We start from the raw sequence: 27,495 nt of genomic DNA, 5'->3' as shown, positions 1-27,495 counted from the left end.
CTTTTCCTTGCTTGAGTCCTAATGAAATATTGGAGAAGTGTTCTCAGCTAAGAGAGCCACAGGAATAATACATCTTCCACTGATTCTTCATGAAGCAATTCATGTGATAAACTATCATGCTTGAATTATTTTTGTTATTTATAACTAGAGAATGACAAATGTATTCCTAAATTATGGGTGTGATTTAAATGAATTAAGTTTAAGTTTATTTTGTGCCTTGAAAAGATATTATTTAAGGTTATGTTTTATCTTCTCTATTTCAGCTCTACCTTTTCCTCATTACTCTCATAATTGACTCTATATCTCTTTCAGAACCTGCCAGGAGAAATAGAGAACAATTTTAATAATTAATGTTGATATTAAAATATTTCATCCCTATCTTACATTCATGGCTAGCAACAAATATTTTTTTCTAATTCCAACCTTTTGGAAGAAAAATAACAATATTGTAGAAATCACTAATTTTTACCAGAATTTATAAGTAAAATAATCCTCGATTGTCAAAAGACATTTTTGAAAAACTATTAAATAGCAACTGAACATCTTATTGAGGCAGTTATGCAGTCTTTTAAAGCATTTTGTGAAAGTAGCAGCATGATATAAAATGCAATAAAAATATAAGGCATATATGGCTTGTTGCTATATACATTTAGACCTAATGCTAACAATAAACTAATGTTTCATCTTACTGAACTTTATTCCTAGATGGTAGGTCACAGATTAAGTTCAGTTCTTTTAATTATGTGATAATCTGGCTGTCTAGATAGTCAGAAAAAGTTCCTATTATGTTCATAATGGACATCTATAAACCATAGAAAAAAATACAATAAGCATACTTTTATATGCATAGATGAGCCAAACACAAAGCAAGCTCTGGCAACAAGTTTAGTAAGCATCTAAGGTAATGTGGTAGCTTCCCTGAGGGAGTTTTTTGGACTAAAAAAATCTAGGTTTTTATGTTTTAATGAGTCTGTGCAAACTGGGAAATTGGAACTGAAATGATTACATACAACTAGAATTTACAGGTACTTAGATCCTTAATAAAAGTGTGAACTGGTAAAACTCCTGCCAGCGAGCACAGGTTGTGAACAAGGAAGAATTCTGCTTCATCGATGACCGCAGGTTAGGACAAAAATGCTTCCTCTGAGTATTCATTACCATGAATCTGATTCCAAAATTGAAGCACTTAGTGAAAGCACATGCGAAACTGCTCTAGAGGGACTCTCTCTCAACATACACCACGAGGCAACCACAATGAACATCCCACTGGCTGAGTTCATAATATAATTCCAAAATGACCAAGTGACAACATATTCCATTGTAAGAACCCAGAGGCATATTAAAGAATAATTTTTTTTAAAGTGCTAAGAGGGAATATAAAACAAGCACGTCCATCTAATTGAATACAATCAAAAATTTCAAAATATGAGAATAAGGCGTTTTTGGGGAAAACAGTTGATTTGAAAATTGATGAAAATAAATGTTCTCTAAAAGAAATATGGAATATGGTCCTTATACTTAAAATTTAAATTCTAAATTGAAGAGCAGATTAGATCCAGCTGAAGAGAGCATTAGCGGATTGGGTGATAGATCGGAGGTATTCTATCAGTAGGCAACATAGAGTGGTTAAGAGATGGAAATACACAAAGGTTCCTGAGCATTACAAACGTAAGAATGACAAGAACTGTTACATTTCTAAAGGAGTTCTAGGAGAAGAGAATGGAATGTCAGAGGGATTAACTAAATAGATAACTGTAAGAATTTTTATGTGTTCATGGATCTTTAAGTTGAAAATACACCAAGTACCAAAGAAGATAAATAAAAACAAAATCAGTATCTTGACACATCTTTGTGGGATTGCAGAATTATAAAGATGGAAAGAATGTTAAAAGTTAACCAGAAACCGAATGCATGAAAAAAGGGCAAAAACTGCAATCACAGACTTCGAATTAATATTTATGAATGTGAGAATAACATGAGATAGTATCTTCAGTGTTGAGAGTCATAAAGTCAACCTAGTTGACTTTACAACTCAGTTACTATTCAGTTATGAATAAATGCAAAATCATAAAATTGAAAGCAAAAGAAAAAACTAGGACAGCTTACCACTCATAGATAGATCCTCATTGAAACAGATACTAATGAATGTACTTAAAGAAAAAGAACAGTGAGATGTCTAGAAAGTAAAGATACAAGATATAACTGAGAAAATAAATTGCTAAATAAATAGGCAAATTGCTACATCAGCCCTGATGGTTTTTAGAAGAAACTGCCTACATTTAAATTTCAAAAATTAAGATGGAATCATAATTTCAGATTTAAAACACATGAAAAATTGAACAGACTTTGGATTAAAAGAATGTTTATGTTCTTGCCTTTTTCAGGAGGAAGAGCTTTAGACATTCTAAGGATATGTGGTAGGCAGCAAAAATAACATTTCCCCCCATAGATGTTCATGCTCTAATTTCTAGAACCTGAAAATTTGTTATCCCATGTGGAAGAAATGACTATGCATATGTGATTATATTAAGGATCTTGAGATGGGGAGATTATCCTGGTGTGAGGAAAAGAGGGAGAGAGGAAAGTCAGAGAAGAACATATGGTGATGGGGACAGAGTGATACAATTATTGGCCTTGAAAATAGAAGGAGGCCCTGGGTCAAGAAACCTGGGTAGCCTCTGGAAGCTTAAGAAGGCAAGGAAACATATTCTCACCTAGAGGTTTAAGAGGTTATATGATACTGCTGACACATTGATTTTAGTGCAGTAAAGTCCATTTCAAAGTTTCAAAAAATTTAAAACTTCTGGCCTTCAGACTGTAAGTTAAAGTTTTGTGTTGTTTTAAATTACCAAATTTATGGAATTTTTATAGTGGCAATAGGAAACAAATATATAATACTTTAAAATGTAAAAGAAATCATACATCAAACACAATTTAATGTTACTTCCAAAGTTGTAGCCAAAAAAAAGAGTGAAAAGTAAAGATAAGAAGAAAGAGAAAAAGAAGAACAAAGAAACATAACTTGGTAAATAGAAATCATAAAAAATAGAGATCCAAACATATCAATAATAAAATAGAAAAGGATTAAATTCATTTATAAAGATATTATAACTAGCTTTTAAAGTTTTCACTATGTGCTCATTATAAGAGACTCAGAGAAAATAGATGTTGAAAGCAAAACGAAAGAGCTATGCCAAGCAAATACTAATTCATTACTATATATTAATATTTGTTAGTATCAGACACAATCCACCCAGCAAAGGAAACATATGGATTTACACGATAATACAAATAATAGTTCAAAATAAATCATCAAACTTAGAGACTGAGTACAATAAACTTTGAGATAAAGCAAAAATTAGAATCAAAGGGAAACAACAAAAAATTTATAACCACAATGGAATTTTTACAGTCTTTTCTCAGTACCATGTAAAAATCAATCTAGAATTGCTTATTCTACTTAAAAATTGTATATCAGAGGTTTTAAGAGATAAATCTAGTGAACATACAGGCAACTGTGCTCCAAAAAATTAAATATACATTTCTAACATGCAAGGAAGATTTGCAAACTTATATATACACACACACACACACACATATACATATATATATATATATATATATATATATATATATATATATAAAATCACAAATGCTTCAGAGAGCCAAGCAAGATGTGAATTGAAAGATACCCATTATAAAGATCAATGTAGCCTTCACTGGTGTATATGCAAAATATTGTGCTTAATTTTAAAAGTCATTTAAAAAAATCATTTAGATACAACTTCCAGATCCTGTAACAGAGAGAATTGTTTTAAAAAGATAATTTTTCATTTCTCATTTATAAACACACAAAAGACCTATTGCAATATTGTTTGTAATAACAAAAATTGTATAGAACCTAAAAGTTTATGGCTAAGAAATTGCTTATATGACGATACAGTAATAGCAACAATAAAACAATCCCCAACAGAAACATCACAACTAACTTTTGAGAGCTTACTTTGTGTGTGGCATTGTTTTAAATACCTTATATGTGTTAATTCATTCAACCTGCACAGTAACCTAGGTTTTTAAGGTTTTATACCTGTTAAGTCATTTAATTTTCACAGTAAACCTAAGTGGTAGAAATTATCACTACCTCTATCTTTTGGATGAGATGACACAGGCACAAGAAGGTTTAATAAGTTTCCTAAGGTCACATAGCTAGTAAGAGGGACATTAACAGTTTTGCTTTTATATATTCTGTCCCCAAACCTTATAATTCTCATTAAGTTCTTTTAAATTATGGTGTATGAAATTGTAAATAATTGATAACAAGAGTGAAGCATTCTTAGGAATGCTAAGTTATAGTTTCAGATAAAGAGTAAAAATTATAAAATATTCATACTTTTATCCCATTTATGTAAAATACTAATTTTCTTATACCATTAATAAAATAATTATGTCTTTTAAAAATTTTGCCAGTCTTATGATATAAAATATTATGTTATATTAAGTTGTATTTCTTACATTAAAATTTTCAATCTGGAAATTATTTTTGTGTTACATGAAGTAGGTATCTTTCAGTAATTTTTTAAATGGAAAGCCTTGTCCCAACACCGTATACTGTTTTTTTGTAGTTAAACAATAGAATACTGTAAAATTCAAAAACAAGATGGGATATTACTTTTGAAATATTGTCCATAATATGGGAACTGTCTAATGTCTAAGGATTAATTATATCAGGTACAAATGTGCTATAAAGTTTAATTAATCTTCCATGTCTTAGAATTAGAAATTATTTGATCTTATTCACAGTTTTATTAGATTCTTGGAGATAACAGATGCTTTGATTAATCATATAACTATTAAAAATGAGTCACATGATGTCTTGTTTATACGAAAGGATTTATCTTTATTTCAGTTTTCTATTTTTCTTTCTAGGGAAGATTTCTGTGTGCATAAAGATGAACCATGTGATACTGTTGGTAAGTGTAAAAATTCTCACACTTGGAGTTTTGGAGAACTTGAACATATCACTTATTTAAACATAGGAAATTATTTGTGTTCTGGTTATAAAGGAATAACTTTAGGATGTCAGACATACATATTTTCTACCTATATGTTTAATCATTTGTCAGCGCTCCAGTTATTAATGAAAGAGCTTAAAGACACATGTATCAACTCTATATTGGAGATAATTTTTAAGTGATGTTTTAAGGCTATAATCAGTCCTTTTTGTTATTTTCTCAGAGGTATACACATGGGTTCAGTAAAATTTTATTATGATTAATAACCCAAGACAAAATATATTAATGACATTATGTTCTGCTAATTTACAGGATAACAGATTATTTTTTGAGTTATGTATGCTTAAAGCCCTTTGCAGACTGTGTCAAAATAAAGTTGCTTGACTCAGTATGATTCTTCTTACATAAAGTGGCAAATTTTTCACTATTTGTATTGGATGTCTAAAGTGCCTAAAACAGAACCATATGGCCAACAGAATCCATGAAACCACAGTTCTAATTTTGAAAGAATGGTCACACATATATGTTCATATTTTAAAATGTATTTATATAAATATAAATGTACCTATCCAGAGATACTCCAATCTTTCTGTGTGTGTGTGTGTGTGTGTGTGTATTTAATTTTAAGTCATGTAGCTGTGTATAACAATATATTATTGGTAAGGTACTATTAAGAACTGTAATCTAATTTTGGCATATCATGTAGTGTTCATTTCTATAGGATAAGCAGTATTTTAACTTGACCATCTTTGGTGCATCATTTGTTTTTTATAAAATGAACAATAAATAAAATGGGTAGAAACAGAACATAGGGATATGAGTATTTTAAAAGATAATTCTAACTAGTTCCATTAACAAGTTTTCATCAACCTCCCCATATGTTTAAAATCTTAGATAATATAAGGATTTTTGATATGTATTATTAATAAAACTTATTATGGAAAGTAGTATAATAATGTCAAGTATATGATGATGGAATCAAGGGAATATTTGGTTCAGAAGGTTCTGTCAGCATAAAAAGAGCTGGGCACCTAAGAAAAAGCAGAATTGATGTAAGGGCCGTCTTCCTACCATTGACTTGCTTGTCTGCTTTCCCCAGTTTTCTTCTTTTCCTGTCTGAATCTCCAGAAATTTAAACTTGATATCTAGTTTTTATTACCCTAACCATGGAAGCTTTTGACTGCCAGTAAAGCTTGTCTCAAAATAATTACCTTTTCTTTCACATAAGCAGCAATGTTGCCCCCAAAAGCCTTCTTTACAGCTCAACATCTTGCCTTGCTTGAGCACATGTTAAGCAATCAGCAAGCCAGGCGGCATCTTCCATAGCTATACACATGAACTGACTATAGCATGTACGCGGGAACTAATGTAAGAAGAAACAATTTCTGTTTTGATAACAACAGTATTTCATATCTTGCTAAATCTGCTAATTCAAAATTGTGTGTGAATTTGTGATATGCTATATGTAAATCTTATTTTATAACTTAAAACAGATTTAAATAATTGAGTACATCAGTGTGTTCTGACAATTGATATGTAAGATCTGGCAGGAAAGCAATTTATTGAGTCCTCTGCTCTATTTGTCCTGTTCATTAAGATCTTCAAAAAATATCAGTTTTAAATATTACAGCATAGAGTGTGAAAAGTCCAGTGCCCCTTCCTGAATTCTCTCTGTTTTGCTGAGTCCTTAGGTTGTCATCGGCACCTCTGGCATCACTTCTGTATCTTATGGCACATTTTTTTCCTAGCCCAAATATAGACAGGGTCTTTCCCTATGTAGCCTTGAGCAGGGTGAAAATCTGAAATATTTCTTCAAGAGAGATAAAGTGAAAACTGTAACAGCTAAGTCAAAGTAATCTGTTTCACCCAACCCCTACAAAAACCTTTTTGTCACACTACCTATTCCTATGTCTAGAGTCATATACAGTCAGCCTTCTGTATCACGGACTCCATTTCCATTCAACCACTTGTGGTTAAAAAATATTTCATCTAATTAAAAATAAGAAGTAAAAATGCAGCAATAACAAAATATACAAATTAAAAATAATATAGTATAACCACTGTTTACATAGCACTTGCCTTGTAGTGCTTGGTATTTTATTAGGTATTAAAAGTAATCTAAAGATGATTAAAAGTATAGGAGAGGATGTGCATAGGTTATATGCAAGTACTGTGCCATCATATAAAAAGGAATTGAACATCCGTGGATTTTGTTATCTGCAAAGAGTCTTGGAACCACTTCCCCATGGATACCAAGGGATAACTGTATATTAATAAGATTTATAAAGACATTTGTGAGACATACACATTGTAGTTGCCACCTCAGCTCCCATGCATCTACCAGTGTGTAGCTGCAATGCTCTTAGGAAAGGATAGCCCTACAGTGTTGGGTCATAATTAGTCCAAGCCTATCCTGGGGATTGTTTCAGGATCCTAGACCTAAGCCAGTCAGCACAGGCCACTGCCCTGGTTTAGACATATGACCTGTTTCCTGTATTTGCCTCATCAAGCTGAAAAAGCTAGCATTTTTGGTGGTTAGAGCTTGTTCATATATTCTTCCACTGGATATAAATAAGGAAAAATGCAACATTGATCACTATAATCAGGAAGGAAACCATCCTTGGGATGAATATGAATCATATACTGCAGTATAAAGAAATGGAAGTTATCTTTCTCCTGGATGACATTGTTGAATCCTACAACCTTGAAGCCCAGGCTAATGTTTGCGTTTCTGAATGTGTAGGTCAGTATATCCTTATTACTAAGCCAGTTTAAGACTTTTACGTTACTTGTAGCATGAGGCATAAAAATCTTCCCAGAGGTTCATATTTTCATTTACAGAGCAAGAAAAATATGGGGCAATATAATAACCTCTCTGCTGTTATTAAGAGAAAATGCCAGTAAACTGCTCTGTGACTTGTTAAAAAAATAAATGATCATGTATATAGCTATTCGAGCATCTTAATAACTATCAATCTCTAGTAAAACAAAGCCAAAGTGATTTAAAGTTAACATCAATAAAATGTTTGTTCATACACATTTTAAAATCTCCTCATGTAATACAAAGGCACATATTTTTCGACAGATGCTATTCTTACGTCATTGTATACTTCTTTTGTCTTTTATCTATAACCGATGTGAAGTCAGCCATTTTACTTTTAATACTATAATGAAAATATGGAGAGAGGAAAGAGAAAGGAAAGAAGTGGATTTAGCATTTATTAGTTTGGATCATATAGGATTGAATGATAACTTTAAGATGCTCTTCCCTACTCTCCTAGGTGTAGTAAGAGGAAAGAACAGCGTTTACAGGATTTGAATTTATATTATTAATGTGAGTTAGAAATGCAGAGGAATGCCTGTATTTTCAAAGCAATAGTAAGGTTTACGCTTTGCACTGAAATTCAAACAATACTTTCATGGACATTATCTCATTTAATTCCCTCAAAATCTGAACTCTCAATTTTTTTTTTATCATTTTATAGATGAACAAAGCTCTGAAAAACAAATGGATCATAGATTTCTGAAGTCAGACATCTAGATTTAAATCAAGGCTATGCTACTTATTGACTATGTGAATGTGGGCACATTATTTAATACCTCGAAAGCTTGGAGTCCTCACCTTTAGAATAGAGGCTATATCATCTATTTCATAGAATGTTGTAAAACTGTGACAGTTGCAAAGCAGCTAGTTAATTGGCATTCCATATACACCAGTTTCTATCACATCCTATTATTCCCTGTGGAGAGGTTACAAATTTGCCTAAAATCACTGTTAGTAATTGGTAGTGCTAGACTCCACCTCAGATCTTCTGACTGTACTGTCACCTTTCTTTTTTAACAATGTGTTTTTGTACAACAGATAAAAATACAACTGGAAAACTGAATGTGAGAAAAATATCTTCAGATGAAGATATAGAATTACATTGGAAATGTCAAACAAATTTTGAAATAATTTTATTTACCAATATTTCAACTTTAAAATAATAGGATATTGTGCTCATTGACTAAGTCAAAAGATTTGTACATTTTAAATGAGTTGGGCTATATTAATGTTAAAGAAGATTGTTAAGTAGCTGCTTCTGTTGATAAATTATAGTTATTTACTAAGCTTATATTTTAAAAGCTACATGGAGGATAAAAAGTAAAAATCATTTTTACTATCTTCTCAATTACACACTTTTTTCCTGTTGATTTAGTTATGTAGATGGTTAGCACAGTAAGTAAGTATGTAGATCATGGAAGAAAACACCTGCTATTTTATGTTTTAATCCATAAAAATATCAATTTAAAAACATTTGTGTGTTTACCTTTTAAATCCTTGAAATTAGGATTCATTTTGCAATGAAGGGCTTGCTAGGGTTGTCATAGTTTAATTGAAAGTTTTTAAACTCTTAGACTGAATGAACTATGGTAATATACTTAAATTTCAAAAGAAAGCATATTTCATTAGGCAAGTGGCAACTATATGTCTTTGCTGCTTATGAAATTGCCTTAATTTTTGTGGTAGGCAGAATAATGCTCCTCAAGAGCATATTTGCCTTAATCTTTGGAATTTGCGAATATGTTAGGTTACAAAGCAACAAGGAATTAAGGTAGCACAAGGAATTAAGGCTGCCCATCTACTGCTCTTGAAATAGGGACATTATCCTGTTTTATCATGGTAGGCCCAATGCTGACATGGGAGTTCCTTAAAGTGGGAGAGTGAAGCAGGAAAGTTCTGAGTCAGAGGGAGACATGATTGCTAAGAAAGACAGAGATGCCATATGAAAAGGATTCAGCTCGTCATGGATGGTTTGAAGAATGACAGGGTTATTAGTGAAGAAATGTGTGCAGTTTCTAGAACAGGCAAAAACCAAGATATAGAATCTTCCCTAGAGCCTTCAGAAGTGAACACAAACAGCCTTTTCAAAACTTAGTTTTAGCCAGTGAGGTCTGTGTCAAACTTCTAACCTAGAAAACTGCAAGAGAATAAATTTGGATACCTTAAGCCACTGAATTTGCAATAATTTTTATAGGCAGCCATGGAAAACCCATACGCTTTCTAAATAATGTTGCCTTCATCATTTAGAGAAGGAATAAAGAAACATGGTGATTTCAAATCTTTAAACTGTGGTATCAACAATTCTGTTTCTATGGTTAGTTTTGAGAACTGGTAAAGAGCTTGAGATTAGATAAAAAGTAGTAATTGGTACCATGATATAAAAATATATATAAGGAGTAACAAACTCAGGCTGTGCTGACAAACATGATTAATTACGGTTAACCATTTCTAGCTAAGGGCATACCCCACTAGAAAATTAGTTTATGTCTTCTTTTAACAACTAAATAAATTGAATCAATTCTTTAAAATCCACCTATGTCCAGGCGCAGTAGCTCCTGCCTGTAATTCCAGCTTTTTTAGAGGCTGAGATGGGCAGATCGCTTGAAGCCAGGAGTTCGAGACAAGCCTGGGCAACATGGTGAATCCCCATCTCTACTAAAATTACAAAAAAATTAGCTGGGCATGGTGGCATGCCCCTGTAATCACAGCTACTTGAGAGGCTGAGACAGAAGAATCACTTGAACCCAGAGGTGGAGGCTGCAGTGAGCCAATTTGGTACCACTGCACTCCAGCAGGAGCAACAGAGTGAGAACCTGTTTCAAAACAGTTATAATAATAAAATAAAAATAAAATAAAATCTACTCACGAAAATACTAGGCTCTGATGATTTTGTAGATGATTTCTATGTTCCAAAGATGGATCATTTCAATGTTTTAAATTCTATTTTAGAAAATGGAGGGATTAAAACTGTATAAATGTTTTACTAAATCCTAAAAGGACAGGGTAAAATAGGAAAAAATGATAAGCCATTCTTTATTAGGAAAGAAATAAAGAAAATCAAAACCAAATATTAGCAGATATTATCTCACAATGCATTTTTTAAATAACCAAGTATGGTTATTTTATTGCAGATTTATTCCAGAAATGCAAGGGTAGTTTAACATTAGAACATCTTAAAATGTAACTGCATATTCCAATTAAAGATAAAAACCATATGATCATCTTTTTTGGATAAAGAAAATGCCTTTCATAAAATTCAAAACACATTCATGATAAAAACCCTTGGCAACGTAGGAAAAAGTGGGAACTTTATTAACCAGTAGAATTCACTTACAAAAAAAAACTTATAAATATCTTTCTTTTTAAGCAGCAGAGCATTAAAAGCATTCCTTTGAGAATCAGAAACAAGGAAACAATTCTGCTACTACCACTTCCATTTGACAATGCACTGAAAATTTTAGGCATTACAAATACAAAATAGATAATAGTATTATCTACATAAAGTAACAGATTATGGAATTAATTTATGAGAATTAGTAGGAAAGTTTAATTAATTGGTGGTTAGATATAAAATCAATATGCAATAATCAATTGCATTTTATTTTAGTGATAGGCAATGAGAAGTTAAAACTTCTGTTTAATTTATGTAAAATATGAAATATAGTGAAACATATCTAATGACCAATGTTCAAGACATATTGAGAATATTATAGGCTATATTACAATTTAATAAATTAGACTTAACTTGATAAAGAGATACACTACTCATGCTCTGAATGACTATGATACAAACGTTCATTTCCCTCAAACTAATCTATTAATACAAAACATCCCATTAAAATTCTAACAGGAGTTTTGAAGGAACTAGATAGGCTGATTCTAAATATACATACAAATAATAGATCTAAAAATTGCCAAGATATTGGTGAAGAAAGAATATGGGGAGAAGGGGAACCTGCACTATCAGATACCAATATATAGTATACAGTAAATAATAAGATGCCCATATTTGGAAATTGATGTATACTGCAGATCACTAAGTAAGACATAGTTCAATACATGATGTTAAGATGGTTATTCACATGAAAAAAATTGAGATTAATCCCACATGGTTTATGTTTGTGAAAACAGGAGTCTATTTTTGATGTAGAGACAGGTTTCCTAAAGAGGACACAAAAATGTTAATCATAAAGGAACTATATCAATATTTAAAATTTCTACATATTAAAAGACATAGTAATGAAAGTGAAAAAGGCAAGTTTCTATGAGGGAGAGGATAACATATTTCATGGATTTTGAAGTGTCTTCAATTTTCATTGATTTCAAGATATACCATTAGTTTATGTATCACTAAATAAATAAGACGATGACCAATTTTAATTCTAAGTTATTATTGATTTCAGACATTGCAATGTGAAATAAGGTGAATCTTAGAATTATTGGTATGTATTAATAGTATTTCCAGTGCAAGTAACCAGCAAATTATTAGAACCCAGAGTATAAAAACAACTTTTCTAAATCAGTAAGTAAGAAACAAACAAGGACGTAGACATGCCAAATAGGGCAAAAGACTCTAAAGACCTTTATGGAAGATAATACATCAAGATTGAATTTTAAAAAATAAAATGGAAAGATGCTCAACTTCATTAGTAGTAAAGGAAATGAACATTCAGATCACAAGCAGATTTCTACCAGTGGGATTGATGAAATTAAAATCTGACATTAAAGAGTGATAACACGTATGTGAATCTATGGAAACAATGTGCTTCAGGAGTGAATTTAAATTGGTATAACCACTTTGGAGAACTTTGGGCAGTATTTAGTAAAACTGGCATTTGTACAACAGGAAATCATCAATTACATTCTCACACATACGCCTTACAGAATCCTATGCGAATTGAAGACATGTTTATGATAGAAATGTAAACATATATCCAAGTCCAAAGTTTAACTTTTCTTTTCTCTCAGGAATATAAAGCACTTGAAACATTCTATATACCCTGTCCTTATTGTAGGCTGTTACCATTTTTTAAACAACTTAGTTTTTAACACACAAGATATTATGGTTTTCTACTGTCGATGCTCAATTAGATTTATTCACATATTTATCACTTTATTAGTTTTTCTCAGTTTTTCATGCTTTCTTACAAACCAGTTCTCTCTCCTAATCTTACTTTCCTCCTTATTGAAACAATATGTATCAGAACTTCCCTTAGTAAAAGTCTACTGGTGACCCATTAAGTTTTTGTTAGTATGAAAATGTCTCAATTTTACTTTGCTTCTTGAAGATATTTTAAGTGAGTATAAAATCCCAGGATTCTGGATACACACTTGGTTATTTTTTTTTTTTTTTCAGCACATTTCGAAGATCTAGTTGACCTGTCCTCTGGCATCCATTGTTGCTCTTGAGGATTTAGCTATTGGTCTAACTTATTTTAATACCATCTGTCCTACAAAAACAAAACAAAATAAAAACAGAGTCTAGGTTAAAGTAGACAAGTTTTCACGCTATAATATTTTTTTAGAAAGCAGGTTGTTTTTCTTATCGTTTCACTGAGTTTAACTTTTTGTATGGGACAGTGGGGAAAGATGATATCTTTTCCCACTCACTTTAATTAGACGTTTCAGTTCTGAGACCTCACCTTGAACAGGCATTATATTTGTCCCAGTGTGATGGCTAAGGCTGAACATTTTGGATCTGAGTTTGGCAAATGTCTGTAGGCAAGCAGCACATCAGTGCCAGCTCAGAACTCTTCCCTGCTTTTCATTCAACCCGTGGAAGGATTTCCCTTAAGTGTGAACTCAACTATGCATTTAAGATAATTTTTGTTATTTTTACTCCATCATTTATATATTCAGGTGATTTACAACCAGAATTTTCTCACTGTTGGAAATGGAATTTCAAGGAAAAATTTTAAAGTACATACATACTTTTTGTATGTTTGTTTATACATATATATGTTTATACATCTTGCAGCTACACTTAATCATACAATCCAATTTGCTTGACATTCATATGTGTTGTGACACTGATTTGGAGAATTGGTGTTATAGTTAAGATGTCACCACAGTTTTTTTAAAAATAGTTTTAGAAACTTTTAGAGATATTCAAATGTATGCTATAAGATAGTGATTATTAAACTTTTTGGTCTTTGTACTCCTTTACATTCTTGAATTATTTAAGATCCCAAATAGATTTTTATGTAGGTTACATTTATTAATTATTACTATATTAGAAATTAAAATAGAGAAATTCTAAAAACATTTTGATTCATCTAAAATTAACAATAATAAACTCATCAAATGTTAGCATAAAGGACATGCTTTCATAATTTTTACAAAAATTAGTTATATTATCTAGAACAATAAAAACAGTGAGAAGACATGGTTTTGTTTATATTTTTGCAAATCTCTTTGTTTGGCTTATAGAAGACAGTGGAATCTCATATCTGATTCTGCATGTAAGATGTTTCTGTATGTTACTGTGGCTGACCTGTATGAGGAAAATTTGGCCTTATCCAGATATGTAGTTGAAAATGGAGAACTATTTGCATATTACTGTGCGTTTTCTAAAACCCAAGTCATAGTTTTCTAAAAGTTTGTGGAATGGGACAATGTAGAATCTGAAAGCATTGAATGAACTCTCATACTCTGTTACATTAATATCTATTGGTATGTCTTATACTTTAAATGGAACTTTTAACTCTGCATGGCTTTTTAGTATCAATTATCTATTTACTGAAAAATATTAGTTCACTGAGTTAGGCAGATCTTCTAAATGTTGACATATTGCATCTTTCTGTCTGTCTATATATCTGTCTGTCTATCTGTCTGTCTAATCCATCTGTTAATATCACCATCTATATTATCAGAAAAGTCTTTAAGCTTTGAGAAACTGTCAAGTTCATGGTGACAGATGAAAGTTTGTCAATATTCTGATTTTTACCTTGAAAATTTGAATTTTATTCTTGGCAAAAAAGAAATAGCAATAATACTATAAGTTGGTTTTCACAGAGTAACAAATTCACTTTATTCATTTTGGGGCAAGTGTCTCTCTGATTTCCAACTCTGAATAACTACTGTTTGTCAATTTTTCAATGAAAAATGGTGCTTCATGAAAAGCACAGCTGGTTCAGATCATAACTCAACCAACCTCACAATACTTTAAAATGAGACATCATATTTTAGCCTTCATGGAAATGCTTTATCCATTCTTCCTTTTTTTTACACAAAAATGTTTTTAAAATGTATATACTCAAGTGTTTAGATTTAATGAAATGAATAAATTTTGCTGCTTCATCTGGAAATTTTTAAGTGAAATTATTGTGGTACCGTCCTGGGAGTAAGTGGCAGTGAATAAAATGACTGACATTGAAGTTGGTGCTATTGCCTTGACTAGGCAATTTTACCTACCATTACTTTGGCACCATTACTTCAAATGTCAACACAGTTTTGACTTTGCATATACTTCTTAGAAAGGTCTTAGAGGGCCCACTGAAAAGATTTTATGGAATCCCAGGTTTCTGCATAACCCTCTTTGAGGAATTCTGCCATAAGCTGAGAATGGTTGATAATCAGTGGGGATAGTCAGTGTTTACTTGTGTGTGTGTGTGTGTGTGTGTGTGTGTGTGGACACGTGTTTCATGAGCCTTTTTAAGGACTTTAACATGTATAATTGATAAATATTTAAAGCTGGCAAAGATAAATGCTGATTGAATGAGTTTCCTGCTATGAATATTCTTCCAACACTTGTTGATGAGAGAGGCTGTGTCCTTTACCACTGGGTTCCCAGCTCTGTGATGCTGACTCTCCAGGCAATCTATGGAAACTTAGATGCTTCAACATCCTGAGTTTTCTTTTTTTCTGTCTTTGAGCAGGTTGGAATGATCCAGGTTATTATTTTCGATGCTTCTGAATATTCTGATTTTATGTACTTGACATATTGTCAAACAGGTATACAGACCACCCAGGAAGCAACTGCCAAAAAGAAGCATATCCCCACACTAAAACATATTTAAATAGCCTTTTATGTCAACAGTGTACTGTGAGAATCTCCAGACACTTCCCTTTCCAAACACGAATACATTCTTCTTACCACATTTCAGCAGAAATAATCATTTTTTCTGGGTGAGAAGAAGAGGTTAAGCTCATTTGTAAGTAGCTTAATTTTGATTAAACAGCAATTTGGTATTTTGTTTTGCATTGTGGCACCTCAACCCTAGAGAATTTCAGGGACTAAAAATACCTAAGCAATTACTGAGGTCACCTTTCTACTTCAGTACCTTTTTGATAGAACTATATTGTTTGTACTGAAAAAAACATGGGTTTAATATACAATATTTTGATCTTTTAAAGCCTTTGGACTACACAAAGAACAATGTTAATTTTTTTCTACATAAATCTTAGTTTCTAAAGAATTAGTAGTGTAATTTAGTATTGAAGGGAGTTCCAATACATTTATTGGGGATTTACTATATTCAAAGTGCAATTCAAGCTCTACGATGGATTCAAGGTTGACAATTGGGTTTTTGCCCACTCAGTCTAGTGGGAGATATACTTCTGCAGAAGAAATTAGCAAGCATATTAGAAGCCTGTGCCAACCTTCATTCAATGTGTATAATTTTATAAAAAATATATTTTGAAAATTTTTTGAATATTCAGATATCTTCATATTTGTGAGAGATATGTTGTTATAAAATGCTGCTCAGTGATTAACACAGAAAGCTCCAGATATGCAAATAGGATATATTCAGAGTGGTAGACAGAATTCTACATAGGGCAATCCCAAGATTCCTGACCCCTAGCTATACAATCAAATGTTAATCTAAGTACTGCTGTGAAGGGATTTTGCAGAGGTAATTAAAGTCCTTCAGTTTACCTTAAGACATGACGATCTAACCAGATGAAACTGTTAAAGCAGAAGCAAGGCAATGAATGGTACAAACAACCTGCACGGATTCAGAAGCTGATACTTTCCAAAGCCTTTAAACAAGAGCAGAGCCTGAATGATAGCTTGACTTTGGCCTTGTGAGACCCCAAGCAGAGAACCCAGTCAAGCCCAGCCAGACTTCTGACCCATAGTAATGTAGAATAATAAATGTGTGTTACTTTAAGCTGTTACATTTGTGGTAATTTGTTACACAGCAAAAGAAAACTAGCTCATTCTGACTAAAGGATGCATATTATTTCATATTAATTGAGGGCTTCTATACAGAATGAAAACAAATCCACCCTGGATGCAAGTATGTACATGATCCTTGGTGAGGACAGAGTAAGAAGGAAGAAAATGTTTGTTAAGAAATAAAAGTTAAGGAGAGAAATTCAAAGAGATTTTCATTTATCATATCTGACAGTAGAACAGTGAAAAGATTTTAAGAGGATTTTGGAAGGACTTCATACAATTCTGTAATTGTTGTAATTTCTCCATATTTAATATTCATTTCCCTTGTCTCATTAGTGATGAACAAAAGCATATTAAGGTGAAACGGCTCTAAACACTTGACTGTGGTACAGAAAGGAAAGGGATGGGGAAAACTTATTCTTCAAGGAGGTAATTTGAGTGACACCAGCTTGGAAATAGAGGAAGAGCTTTGGCCTCCAGCAAAGAAACTAAGAAAACCTGATGGAGTCAGATTTGGCCTGGGCATGACTCTCATTTTGAAATAAAAAGGCTTGTGAGGTTTATTTATAGATAAGGTAAACATATAATTTGTAATTCATACTAAGAAACTTTTAAAAGTTAAAAGAGACATAATTATGCTTAGACAAAAGCATAAGTTGGGTTGCCCTAGGCAAACTTGCCATATGGTCACTCTAATGTTGATGAACATGTTTGAGACATTTTAAAACATACTAAGAAGAATTTTAATAATACATTTTAAATTACTTATTTCAGAAATATTAACCATCACAATTATTTCTATAATTTAGATATTTCATTATTTAATATTCCAATAATAATAATTAGACTTACTAGGAATAAACCTATGAGCATTTGCTACATGTATTACAAGCTGATTCTATACCATTTCTCTTAACTTTGTTTTCATTTAATCCAGATGGCCACAAAGTATTGGCTATTGGCACATTTTGATGGTCTGGGTCTCAGGTATATATGTGATATATAAAGAGTAATAACCTTCATCAGGTACTAAATTCTTATATCTGAAAGGCCTGGTAATATACTTTGAAGATAATATGAAATGTGTTACTCTACTTATCCATTTTCCTCAATCTTTATTGGTTCTTGCATTTCAAATGACCTTCTTTTCACTTCTCACTCTCTTATCATTTATTCAATTTTCTCCAATATTTTGAAACCCCTATTCTGTGCCCAAGATTGTGTTAGGTGCTAGGTCCTAGAAATAGAGTGATGTCTAAAATGATCCCATCTGCATACTCTCTTAAATATTTTCCTTTTTCCTACCCTTGTATTATTGTTGCCCAGGTAACCCAAAAAGTTTACTATTTGTCTCCCTTTTATACTGAGCCAACTTGTTCTCTTTTACTATTATAGCTTCCAAGAATAAATGTATTGATACATATCTCTTAAACATAGTGAAGCCTTAGTATTTTCTTCCAAATCTGGATAGGAAGGGAAAAAGGGTCTGCCATCACATTTTAATGATGTTGGTTTGATCAGAAGACTGTATTTTGAACTCAGTAGAAATTTTTCTTAGCATTTTTTAAGCAACAGTATTGATGAAAATTGACAAATCTGTTTTTACCTTTTTGTTTAATCATTAGTTTGCTAATAATATTAATACAATCTATATTATTTTAAAGCAGATGTCTAGTAGATTAGTCCTATTATGGTGTATAGAATATTATCAACTATTACATGGCAAAAATATAGAAACTGTATAACTCCATACAGAAGAAAATGCTTTTTTCCAATATTGCAGTGCTTTGGGACTTTAGTACGTAAATAATACAGTGATACACCAAAGTTGTCTGTGCATTTGCCAGGCCCTTCCCAATTCTGTCCTCTGAGTAGCTGGACAATGTAAATAACTCTAAAGAATGTTGAGATAATGGAAATGTTTGATTTGCATCACAGAAAAAAATACAATTCCCTAGACAGTTTTCTTTGAATTATAAGATACTATTTTTGGTTTATTATTTTTATTTTTTTGCAGAAAAGTAACTATCTCTGTCTAGTTTCAGATAAGCTGGAGTTTAACACTCCATCCTTCTCTTTCCCATTGAATGCAGCTATAAAACTTGAGAGTATTGAACACCTATTTGAGGATTTCTAAATGTAAAAGTAACAGGCTGATTGGGAAGAAGATATGAATTTGAAGTGCCATGAACCCAGTGAGTTTATAATTTTTCTATCTTTTTGTATTCTCCATCTTGGATTCAACACAGCCCACACTTGTAAGTTGTCATTACGGCCTGTAGACAGAAAACACTAGAAGAAGCCTTCCCATTCTGGATTAAGGACCAGGAAGGGACCATGATGCTCAGACAAAGTAGGGGAAACACCTTCTTTAATATCTACATTCTCTTCTGCCTTAGCTCCCATCTTCTAAAATTGTATGATAGTGGCAGCGGGGATAGTAACAGTGGCAGGAAGATGAGCCATAAAATTTTGGATGAATCTTCCACTCTGATCTGAATAGCTTTAAGCCCATGTGGGTGGGGTAAACACCATTGCTTCTTGTCTCTTATCTTTCTGCTACTACTTGGAGCCAGACATAATTATGAGAAGTACACAGCAGAGATGGGTAACTAACTCCACGCTTTCTGAAAGCAGGACTGGAATGAGAGCTGCATGGAAGTAGAAGGTGCCAAAAAGAGCATGGAGAGGGAAGGGCTTAGGAAAGTGACCTTATAAAGCCATTTGCCAATTTGTGCTCAACCTTAAGCTTTGATATATGGGTATGACTCTAAAATTTCTTTGAGAACAGAGCTATTTGAATAGCAATGTAAAGGCTTTGAAAGTTGACAATGTAACCAAAATACACAGAAGCCTTGTAAGTTTGGAACTTACAGCCTGAACAAAAGGAGGCTGATTTTATGCTAAAAAAAAAAAAAAAAAAAAAGAAAAATTAGCATTCTTCATAAGATTTAAATAAGCCTCCTAATGTTATAAGTAAAATGTCTAGAACACAATCCAAAATTATTTTACATATGAAAACATATGAAAATCTCAATTTGCATGGGAAAAGACTCATAACAGATGCCAATTCTGAGATGGCACAGATTTTGGAACTATCTTGCTAGATTAAAGCATTTATTATACGGATGCACTAACAAAGGCAAACATTTTTTTAAATGAGCAAATAAATAGAAAGAAAAAACAAATGGAACTTTTAGAATTAAGAAAATAATGATTGAAATAAAAATCTCTCTGGATAAGCTGAATAGCAGCATGGAGCTGACTGAGAAAAGAGTCAGTTAACTCTAAGACAAATCAGAAGAAACTATCCAATTTGATAAATGGAGAGAAAAAAATATTGGGAAAACAATGCCAACAGAGCCTCAGGAACCAGTGATAAATACCACAGTTGTATTCATGGGCTCCAGGAAAAGAAAAATATGTGTATGACTGAAGACTTCTCACATTTGGAAAAAAATTTAAACCATCAGATTCAAGAATCTGAGCATCTACGAACAAGGAATGCACAGAGACATGCATAGCCAGAGACATCATAATGAAACTGCTAAAAGCTAAAGACAAACTAAAAATGACACCGGAAAACAAACTGTTATTTATGGGGGAACAGTGATTCCAATTACAGCATATTTCTCATGACAAACCATGAAATCCAGAAGGAAGCAGCACACCATTTTAAAAGTACTAAAAGAAAGGATTGTCAACTTAGAATTCTATATTTTCAAAAAAATATTTTTCAGACATGAAGGTAAAATAAGGACATTATAAAATGAAGAAAAACTAAGAGAATTCATAGCCAAAATTGCTGCTTTAAAAGAACTGCCAAAGGAAGTAGTTGTAACAGAAGGAAAATGATACTTAAAGGAAACTTGGAACATCAGGAATGCAGAAAGTAGAAGAAATGGCAAATATCTTGATAAATAAAATAGACTCCCCCCAACCTCAGAATATTTTAAATAGGCTTGATATTTGAAAGCAAAAATTGTAATATTGTCTGATGGAGTCCGTAATGTATAGATTTAATGCATAAAACAACAAGAGTAATACATGAGGGGATAAAGGGACTTAAATGTTGTTAATTAAGCTTTCAACATTCCATTTGAAATGGTAAAATACTGATTCTAACTAGACTTTGAAGGGTGAATATTATGTAATGTAAAACCTATAGGAAACAACTGCTAATAATATATACAGAAGGATGAAACTAAAAATACAATAAATACCCTAGGCTCAGTCACTCATGCCTGTAAACCCAGCATTTTGGGAGGCTGACGCTGGAGGATCATTTGAGGCCAGAAGTTTGAGACCAGCCTGGGTAACATAGTGAGACCTCGTTTCCACAAAAATAGTTTAAAAATTATCCAGGCATGGTAGTGTGTGCTTGTAGGCTCAACTACTCAGCGGGCAGAGTAGTTGGAAGGATTGCTGGAACCCAAGAGTTTGAGGTTACAATGAACTATGATCATACCATTGCACTCCATCCTGAGCAACAGAGTGAGACCTTGTCTCTTAAATAAATAATTAAATGAATCATTTCATTGAAAAAAATTTCAAAAGAATAAAGTCAGGAAAGGATAATGAAGGAAAGGGAAACAGTAAAAACAACCTCAACAAAAACCAAGTAATAAAATGTTAGGCACAAATTTTGACATTTCAATAATTACATTAAATATAATTAGTTTCAACACGCCAACTAAAAGGAGTTCATCAGAATGAATTAAAAATTCAAAGACCCCACCTTTGCTATCTGAAAGAAACTCTTCAACTATAATACATAGGTTAAGAGCAAAAGGATGAACAAGATACACTGTGGAAAAACTAGTAAAAAGTTAAAAAAAAAAAAAAACCCAAGTGACTATATTTATATAAGATTAAGTAGATTTCAGAACAAATAAAATTACCAAAAATTAAGAGGGACATTACATAATATTAGGAGATCAATTAACCAAAAAGATATAGTAGTCTAAATGTTTTAGCACTGAACAATAGAGCTTTAAAACTCATGAAATAAAAACTGACAGAACTAAAAGGAAAAATGGACAAATGCACAATTATATTTAAAACATCAACACTCTTCTAAGTAATTGATAGAACCAGTAAACAGGAACTTAACAATGATATAGAAAAATTGAAAACCACCACTAGGTAACTTTTACACACTGCTCGACCCAACCATAGCAAAATATGCACACCTTTCAAATGACATGGAAATTTTTTCAAGGGGGAAGAAACATTTTCTAGCTTATAAAGCAAACCTTTACAAATTTAAAGGAATTAAATCACACAAAGTATGTTCCTGGGCAAAATGGAATTAAACCATAAATTAATCACAAAAAGATAGCCAGAAAATGTTCTCTAAATGTTTGGAAAATAACAAATTCTCAATAATTTATGGGTCGAATGAAAAATTTCAAGGGAAATTACTAAGTATTTTGAACTGAGCAAAAGAAAACATACAAATTGGAGGATGCAGAAAAAAGCCATGCTTAGATGGGAATGTATAGGATTAAATGTTTTTATTATAAAAGAGGAAAGATCTCAAATCAATAATCTAAGACTCTACTTTAAAAAAACTGAAAAGGCAGGAAAAGCAAAATAAAACACACTCAGGTCAACCAGAAGGAAAGAAGTAGTAAAAATATAAGCATAAATCAGTAGGATAATTCTCCTATTAATTCGGATAATTTGCTTATTGATTCTCCTAAAGAATTCTCCTAAATCAGTTCTCTCTTTGGTTTATGCTCCTATTGACTTATGCTCCTGGGAAATCAAAATGGAACTGCAATAGCGAAAATCAGTGGAAACAAAATTTTTTTTGGAATTGCGAGTAAAATTTCAAACCTCTAACAAGTATGACAAAGAAAAATAGAAAGTAGAAACGGTTTACTGATACCAGCGATGAAAGGGAAGATAACATTGTGGACTCCACAGACATTAAAATAATCATTCGGAAGAAATAAAAATATGAGTATCAGTTTGACAGTTTAGATTAAATGGATCAGATCACTGAAAACCACAAACTAACAAAACTTATGCAAAATGAAATGGACAATCAGAGTAGTCTTATAAATAACAAATATTAAAGAATTTGAATTTTTATTTTAAAACCACTCGAAAATAAAATCTCCAGCACCAAGATGTTTCATTAGTAAATTAAAGAAAAAATTAAGTTATGAAGTTTTGTGGGTTAATTACAGAAGAAATAATACAAATTTTACATTATCTCTTTCAAAGAACAAATGTCAATGATACATAGAATTACCCTAATATTAAAAACCAGATGTAGGTGAGGGGGGGGATGGAGGCAGCAAACCACATTGCCATGTGTACCTATGCAAACAATCCTGCATGATCTGCACATGTACCCCAGAACCTAAAGTACAAAAAACAAAAAACTAAGGAGTACAAGAAACAAATGGAAAAAAAAAACCATAAGGTTTTTATGTATAAAAAATAAATAAATAAAATAAATAAAATAAATAAAAACAAATATTAGCAAGTTGACTCCAGAAATATATGAATAACAGAAGATAATCAAGTGGAGCTTATTTCAGGAAATAAAGACTCATTCAATATTTGAAAATCAATACATGTATTCTAATAGATTGAAAGTCTAACAGGAATACATGTGACCATATCAACTGATGCAGAAAAAGCTTATGACAAAATTCACCATCTATTCATGATAAAAACTCCCAGAAACCTGTGAATAGGTAGAAACTGCTTTAACCTAATAAAGAGCATCTACTGAAAAGAAAAAAGGCAGTTGGTGTCACATTGAATGGTTGAAACAATGAATACTTTCTGACTTATACTGGAACAAGGCAAAACTGAAAACTCCATCGCTGTTATAAAAAAAAAATCCCAGATGTGCAATTAGGTAAGAAAAATAAATTAAAGTAATAACAAATATAAAGGAAGAAATAAAACTGTCTCTGCAGAAAACATTATTGTTTACACAGAAAATTTCAAGGCATGTATGAAAAACTCCTAAAACTAGGAAATGAGGTTAACAGAGTCACAAAATGTAAAATTAACCCACAAAAATGTAATATATTTTTATGTACTAGAATTGGATAGTCAGAAGCCAAAATTTTAAATATGTACATGTATATGTGTGTGCATACATGGGTGTTTGTGTGTGTGTGTGTAAATATATGTACATGTATATAAACATTAGGACATGATATATATGTGTTTATGTGTGAGTGTGTATGTGTGTGTGTGTAATCAGAGCTTCAAAGTGAAAAAATGAAATATCTAGGTATAAATTTAACCAATCACATACAAAATCTTTATACTAAGATCTACAAAATGTCAATGAGAGCAATAAAAGAGCTAAATAAATCGAGAGAAATATAATGTTTATGGACTGGAAGACTGCATAGTATAGATGTACCACTTCTCAGATTGATCTATTTATTTAATATAATCCAAATAGAAATTTAAGTGCTTTTTTTTGTAAATATGGACAAGATTATTCTAAAATTTATATGCAACTGAATAATCAAAACAATTTTAAAAAGAAAAATCGTTATGGAGAAATACTACTCATTATACCATTTATAAAACAAAGCTTTAGTAATCAAGATGGTGTGCTGTTGGCAAAATAAAACATATAAATCAATGGACCAAAATAGAGATTCTAGAAATAGATCCACCTGAATAGGGCCAATTGATTTTCTACAAAGGTAAAAAGGCTATCCAATGAAAAATTTTATCTTTCCAAAAAATGGTGCTTAAAAAATTGAATATCAGTATGCAAAAGAATGACCATTATACAAAAGCTAATACAAAATAGATTATTAATCCAAATGTAAAATGCAAAAGTATAAAAACAGAAAACATAAGAGAAAATCTTGGGACCTTGGATTAGGCAAAAATTTCTTTCATGTGACACCAAAAGCATGATCTGTGAAAGGAAAAATGATAAACTGGATTTCATCAATATTAAAACAACAACAAAAGTACTTTGTTCTGTTAAAGGATTAAAATACAAGTAATAGCCCAGGAGAAAATATTTGCAAGTTGCATATCCAAATTCTTAGACTTGTATACAGAATATATACATTACTCAACATTAAGATATAAAAAAATTCAACTCTCATACATTTTTGTTGGGAATGGAAAACTTCACAACCACTTTGGAAAATGGCTTGGCAGTTTCTCCTAAAAGTAAATATGTACTTACCATATGACCCAGCAATCACACCCCTGAGCATTTACTTAAGAAAAATGAAAACTTATATTCAACCAAAGCCTGATCACAAATGTTTATATCTGATCTATTCATAATTACCAAAATTTTGGAATAGTCCAAATGTTCTTCAGCAGGTGAACAGATAAATAATCGATTGCACATCCATAATGAAATGCTATTCAGCAACGAAAGGAAATGAATGAGTGATCAGTCTAACTGCTTGAAAGAAGCTCAAAGCATTATGCTGAGTGAAAGAAGATAGTCTCAAAGGTTACTTACCATACAATTGTATTTACGTGTCATTTAAAAAAAAAAACAAACATAATGAACAGATCAGTGATTACTACTGATGAGGGACGGGGAGGCTGTAAGTTTACAGGGATAGAACAAAGAAGTTTTGGGGTGTGATGGAAATGTTCTGTCCCCTCATTATTGTGGTCATTGCACAAATCAATAGAAGTGTTAAAAATCATAGGACAATACAATACAATAAAAAGAAAATGTTACTGTATATAAATTTAAAAATTAAAATTAGAACAAAATGAAAAAGAATAAGAAATGTTATGTGATTGCTAGATTTGCTATTAGTATTACAACTGTGTATTCCACAAAAGGTTTCTGCACGTTTGGCCCTTTTCAAAGGTATCTGATCTATGGGGCCTACGAGGGAGTACATATTGAAATTCATCCTAGACTTCACCTACCAAGCCCTTTTTCTAATCCTTTCATGAAATTGAGAAGCCTTTAAAAAACCCATCTTCCCAATTTCGTACCTCTTTTTAATTAATATTAACATACTCATAATGGAAGCCTTTCTTAGGACCAATGTTTTTTCCAGATTTTAGTGAGTTTCTGTGTTAAAATATATTGTTTTAGAATTTCCAAGTGGAGAGCTATTTCTTTGTTCCTTCCTCTTTTTATTCCTTTTCCACATGTGACCAGTTCTTCAGAACTTTAAATATTTTTTTTTGTTTCTCAACCTACCATGCATCATACTTCAGTATATCTTTCTTATAACTTTCATTTCATTCATTCTCTCTCCCCCTTTAGATTTTAATCTCTTTGTGATCCAGGATCTTAATGCATGTCCGTCTCTTCAGCACATAGCATAGAGACCTGAGCATTCCAGATCTATATATTTCTGAATAGAAGTGAATTTCTGAAAAGAAAATATTTCCTGTGGTTCATAAGAAAAGCAAAGCTGAATGATCATGCTTAATTATTGGCTCTATTGTCTATTTTGTTAGGCACTGGCCAAAACATAAATAAAACACTTTATATTTCTATTTTAGCAATAGGAATAAAACTTGGATACATCATCAAAATTGGTTGTTCTTAAGATATTTCTCTTCTCAAGGGTTTTTACTGTTAACAATTGACTTTAATTAGGGCATTTTGCTTATAGTAAAAATGTTTTGATGGTGCTATTAAATAATATATGAATACTAAAATATATTGAGACTGGGTGTGGTGGTTTATGCCTGTAATCCCAGCACTTTGGGAGGCTGAGGCGGGTGGATCACTAGGTCAAGAGATCGAGACCAGCCTGGCCAACATGGTGAAACCTTGTCTCTACTAAAAATACAAAAATTAGCTGGGCATGGTGGCATGCCCCTGTAGTTCCAGCTACTCAGGAGGCTGAGGCAAGAGAATCACTTGAACCCAGGAGGCAGAGGTTTCAGTGAGCCGAGATCATGCCACTGAACTCTAGCCTGGCGAAAGAGCGAGACTCCATCTTAAAATATCTACATCTGTCTACCTACATATGTAGATATATAGATATATATATCTATATCTAAATATATCTACATATGTAGATAGATATATAGATACACATATCTACATATGTAGATATATATATATCTACATGTATCTACACATCTACATATGTAGATATATATATCTACATGTATCTACATATCTATCTATCTATCTATCTATATATATATTATATATATATATATATATTTCTACATATGTAGGTAGATAGATATAGATATATCTCCTTGGGAAATTGAGACCATTTGAATTTAGAAAACTCCCTGAAGTCCTCATATGTTTTTGAGTTGTTCAGATAAACTTTGGAAAGTGGCAGCTTTATATTCATCACACATTTACCCAATATTGTCAGTGAACAATAATACTTGTTAAGGATCTAGTATGTACCACGGGTTTTAAAATATGCCACCTCCTTTAACCCTTGGAGAATTCGATGCAGTAAGAGATTGTTATTTCATTTTACAAATAAAGACAGCCACAGTTTATGTTTAATGTTTATCATGTTTCAGACAGGCCAATATATTCTTGAAATATATATCTAAATTACTTAGCATTCCTA

General features: G+C 31.9%; 1 protein-coding gene across 3 annotated transcripts in view; it reads left to right on the top strand.

Annotated features, from left to right (window-relative positions):
- The window catches only part of ADAMTS19 (ADAM metallopeptidase with thrombospondin type 1 motif 19), a 248,812-nt gene that overhangs the window by 65,374 nt on the left and 155,943 nt on the right, over nt 1-27,495 (top strand). For all 3 annotated transcript variants that reach the window (XM_017532489.2, XM_037739941.1, XM_037739942.1), the window contains exon 7: nt 4,927-4,970. In XM_017532489.2, the coding sequence (XP_017387978.1) occupies nt 4,927-4,970 (44 nt within the window). The remainder of the gene's footprint in view (nt 1-4,926; nt 4,971-27,495) is intronic.

This window comes from Cebus imitator, unplaced genomic scaffold, assembly GCF_001604975.1.
Source record: "Cebus imitator isolate Cc_AM_T3 unplaced genomic scaffold, Cebus_imitator-1.0 Scaffold76, whole genome shotgun sequence".
In the NCBI taxonomy this organism is placed as follows: domain Eukaryota; kingdom Metazoa; phylum Chordata; class Mammalia; order Primates; family Cebidae; genus Cebus; species Cebus imitator.
This window is presented reverse-complemented; position numbering and strand designations above follow the sequence as displayed.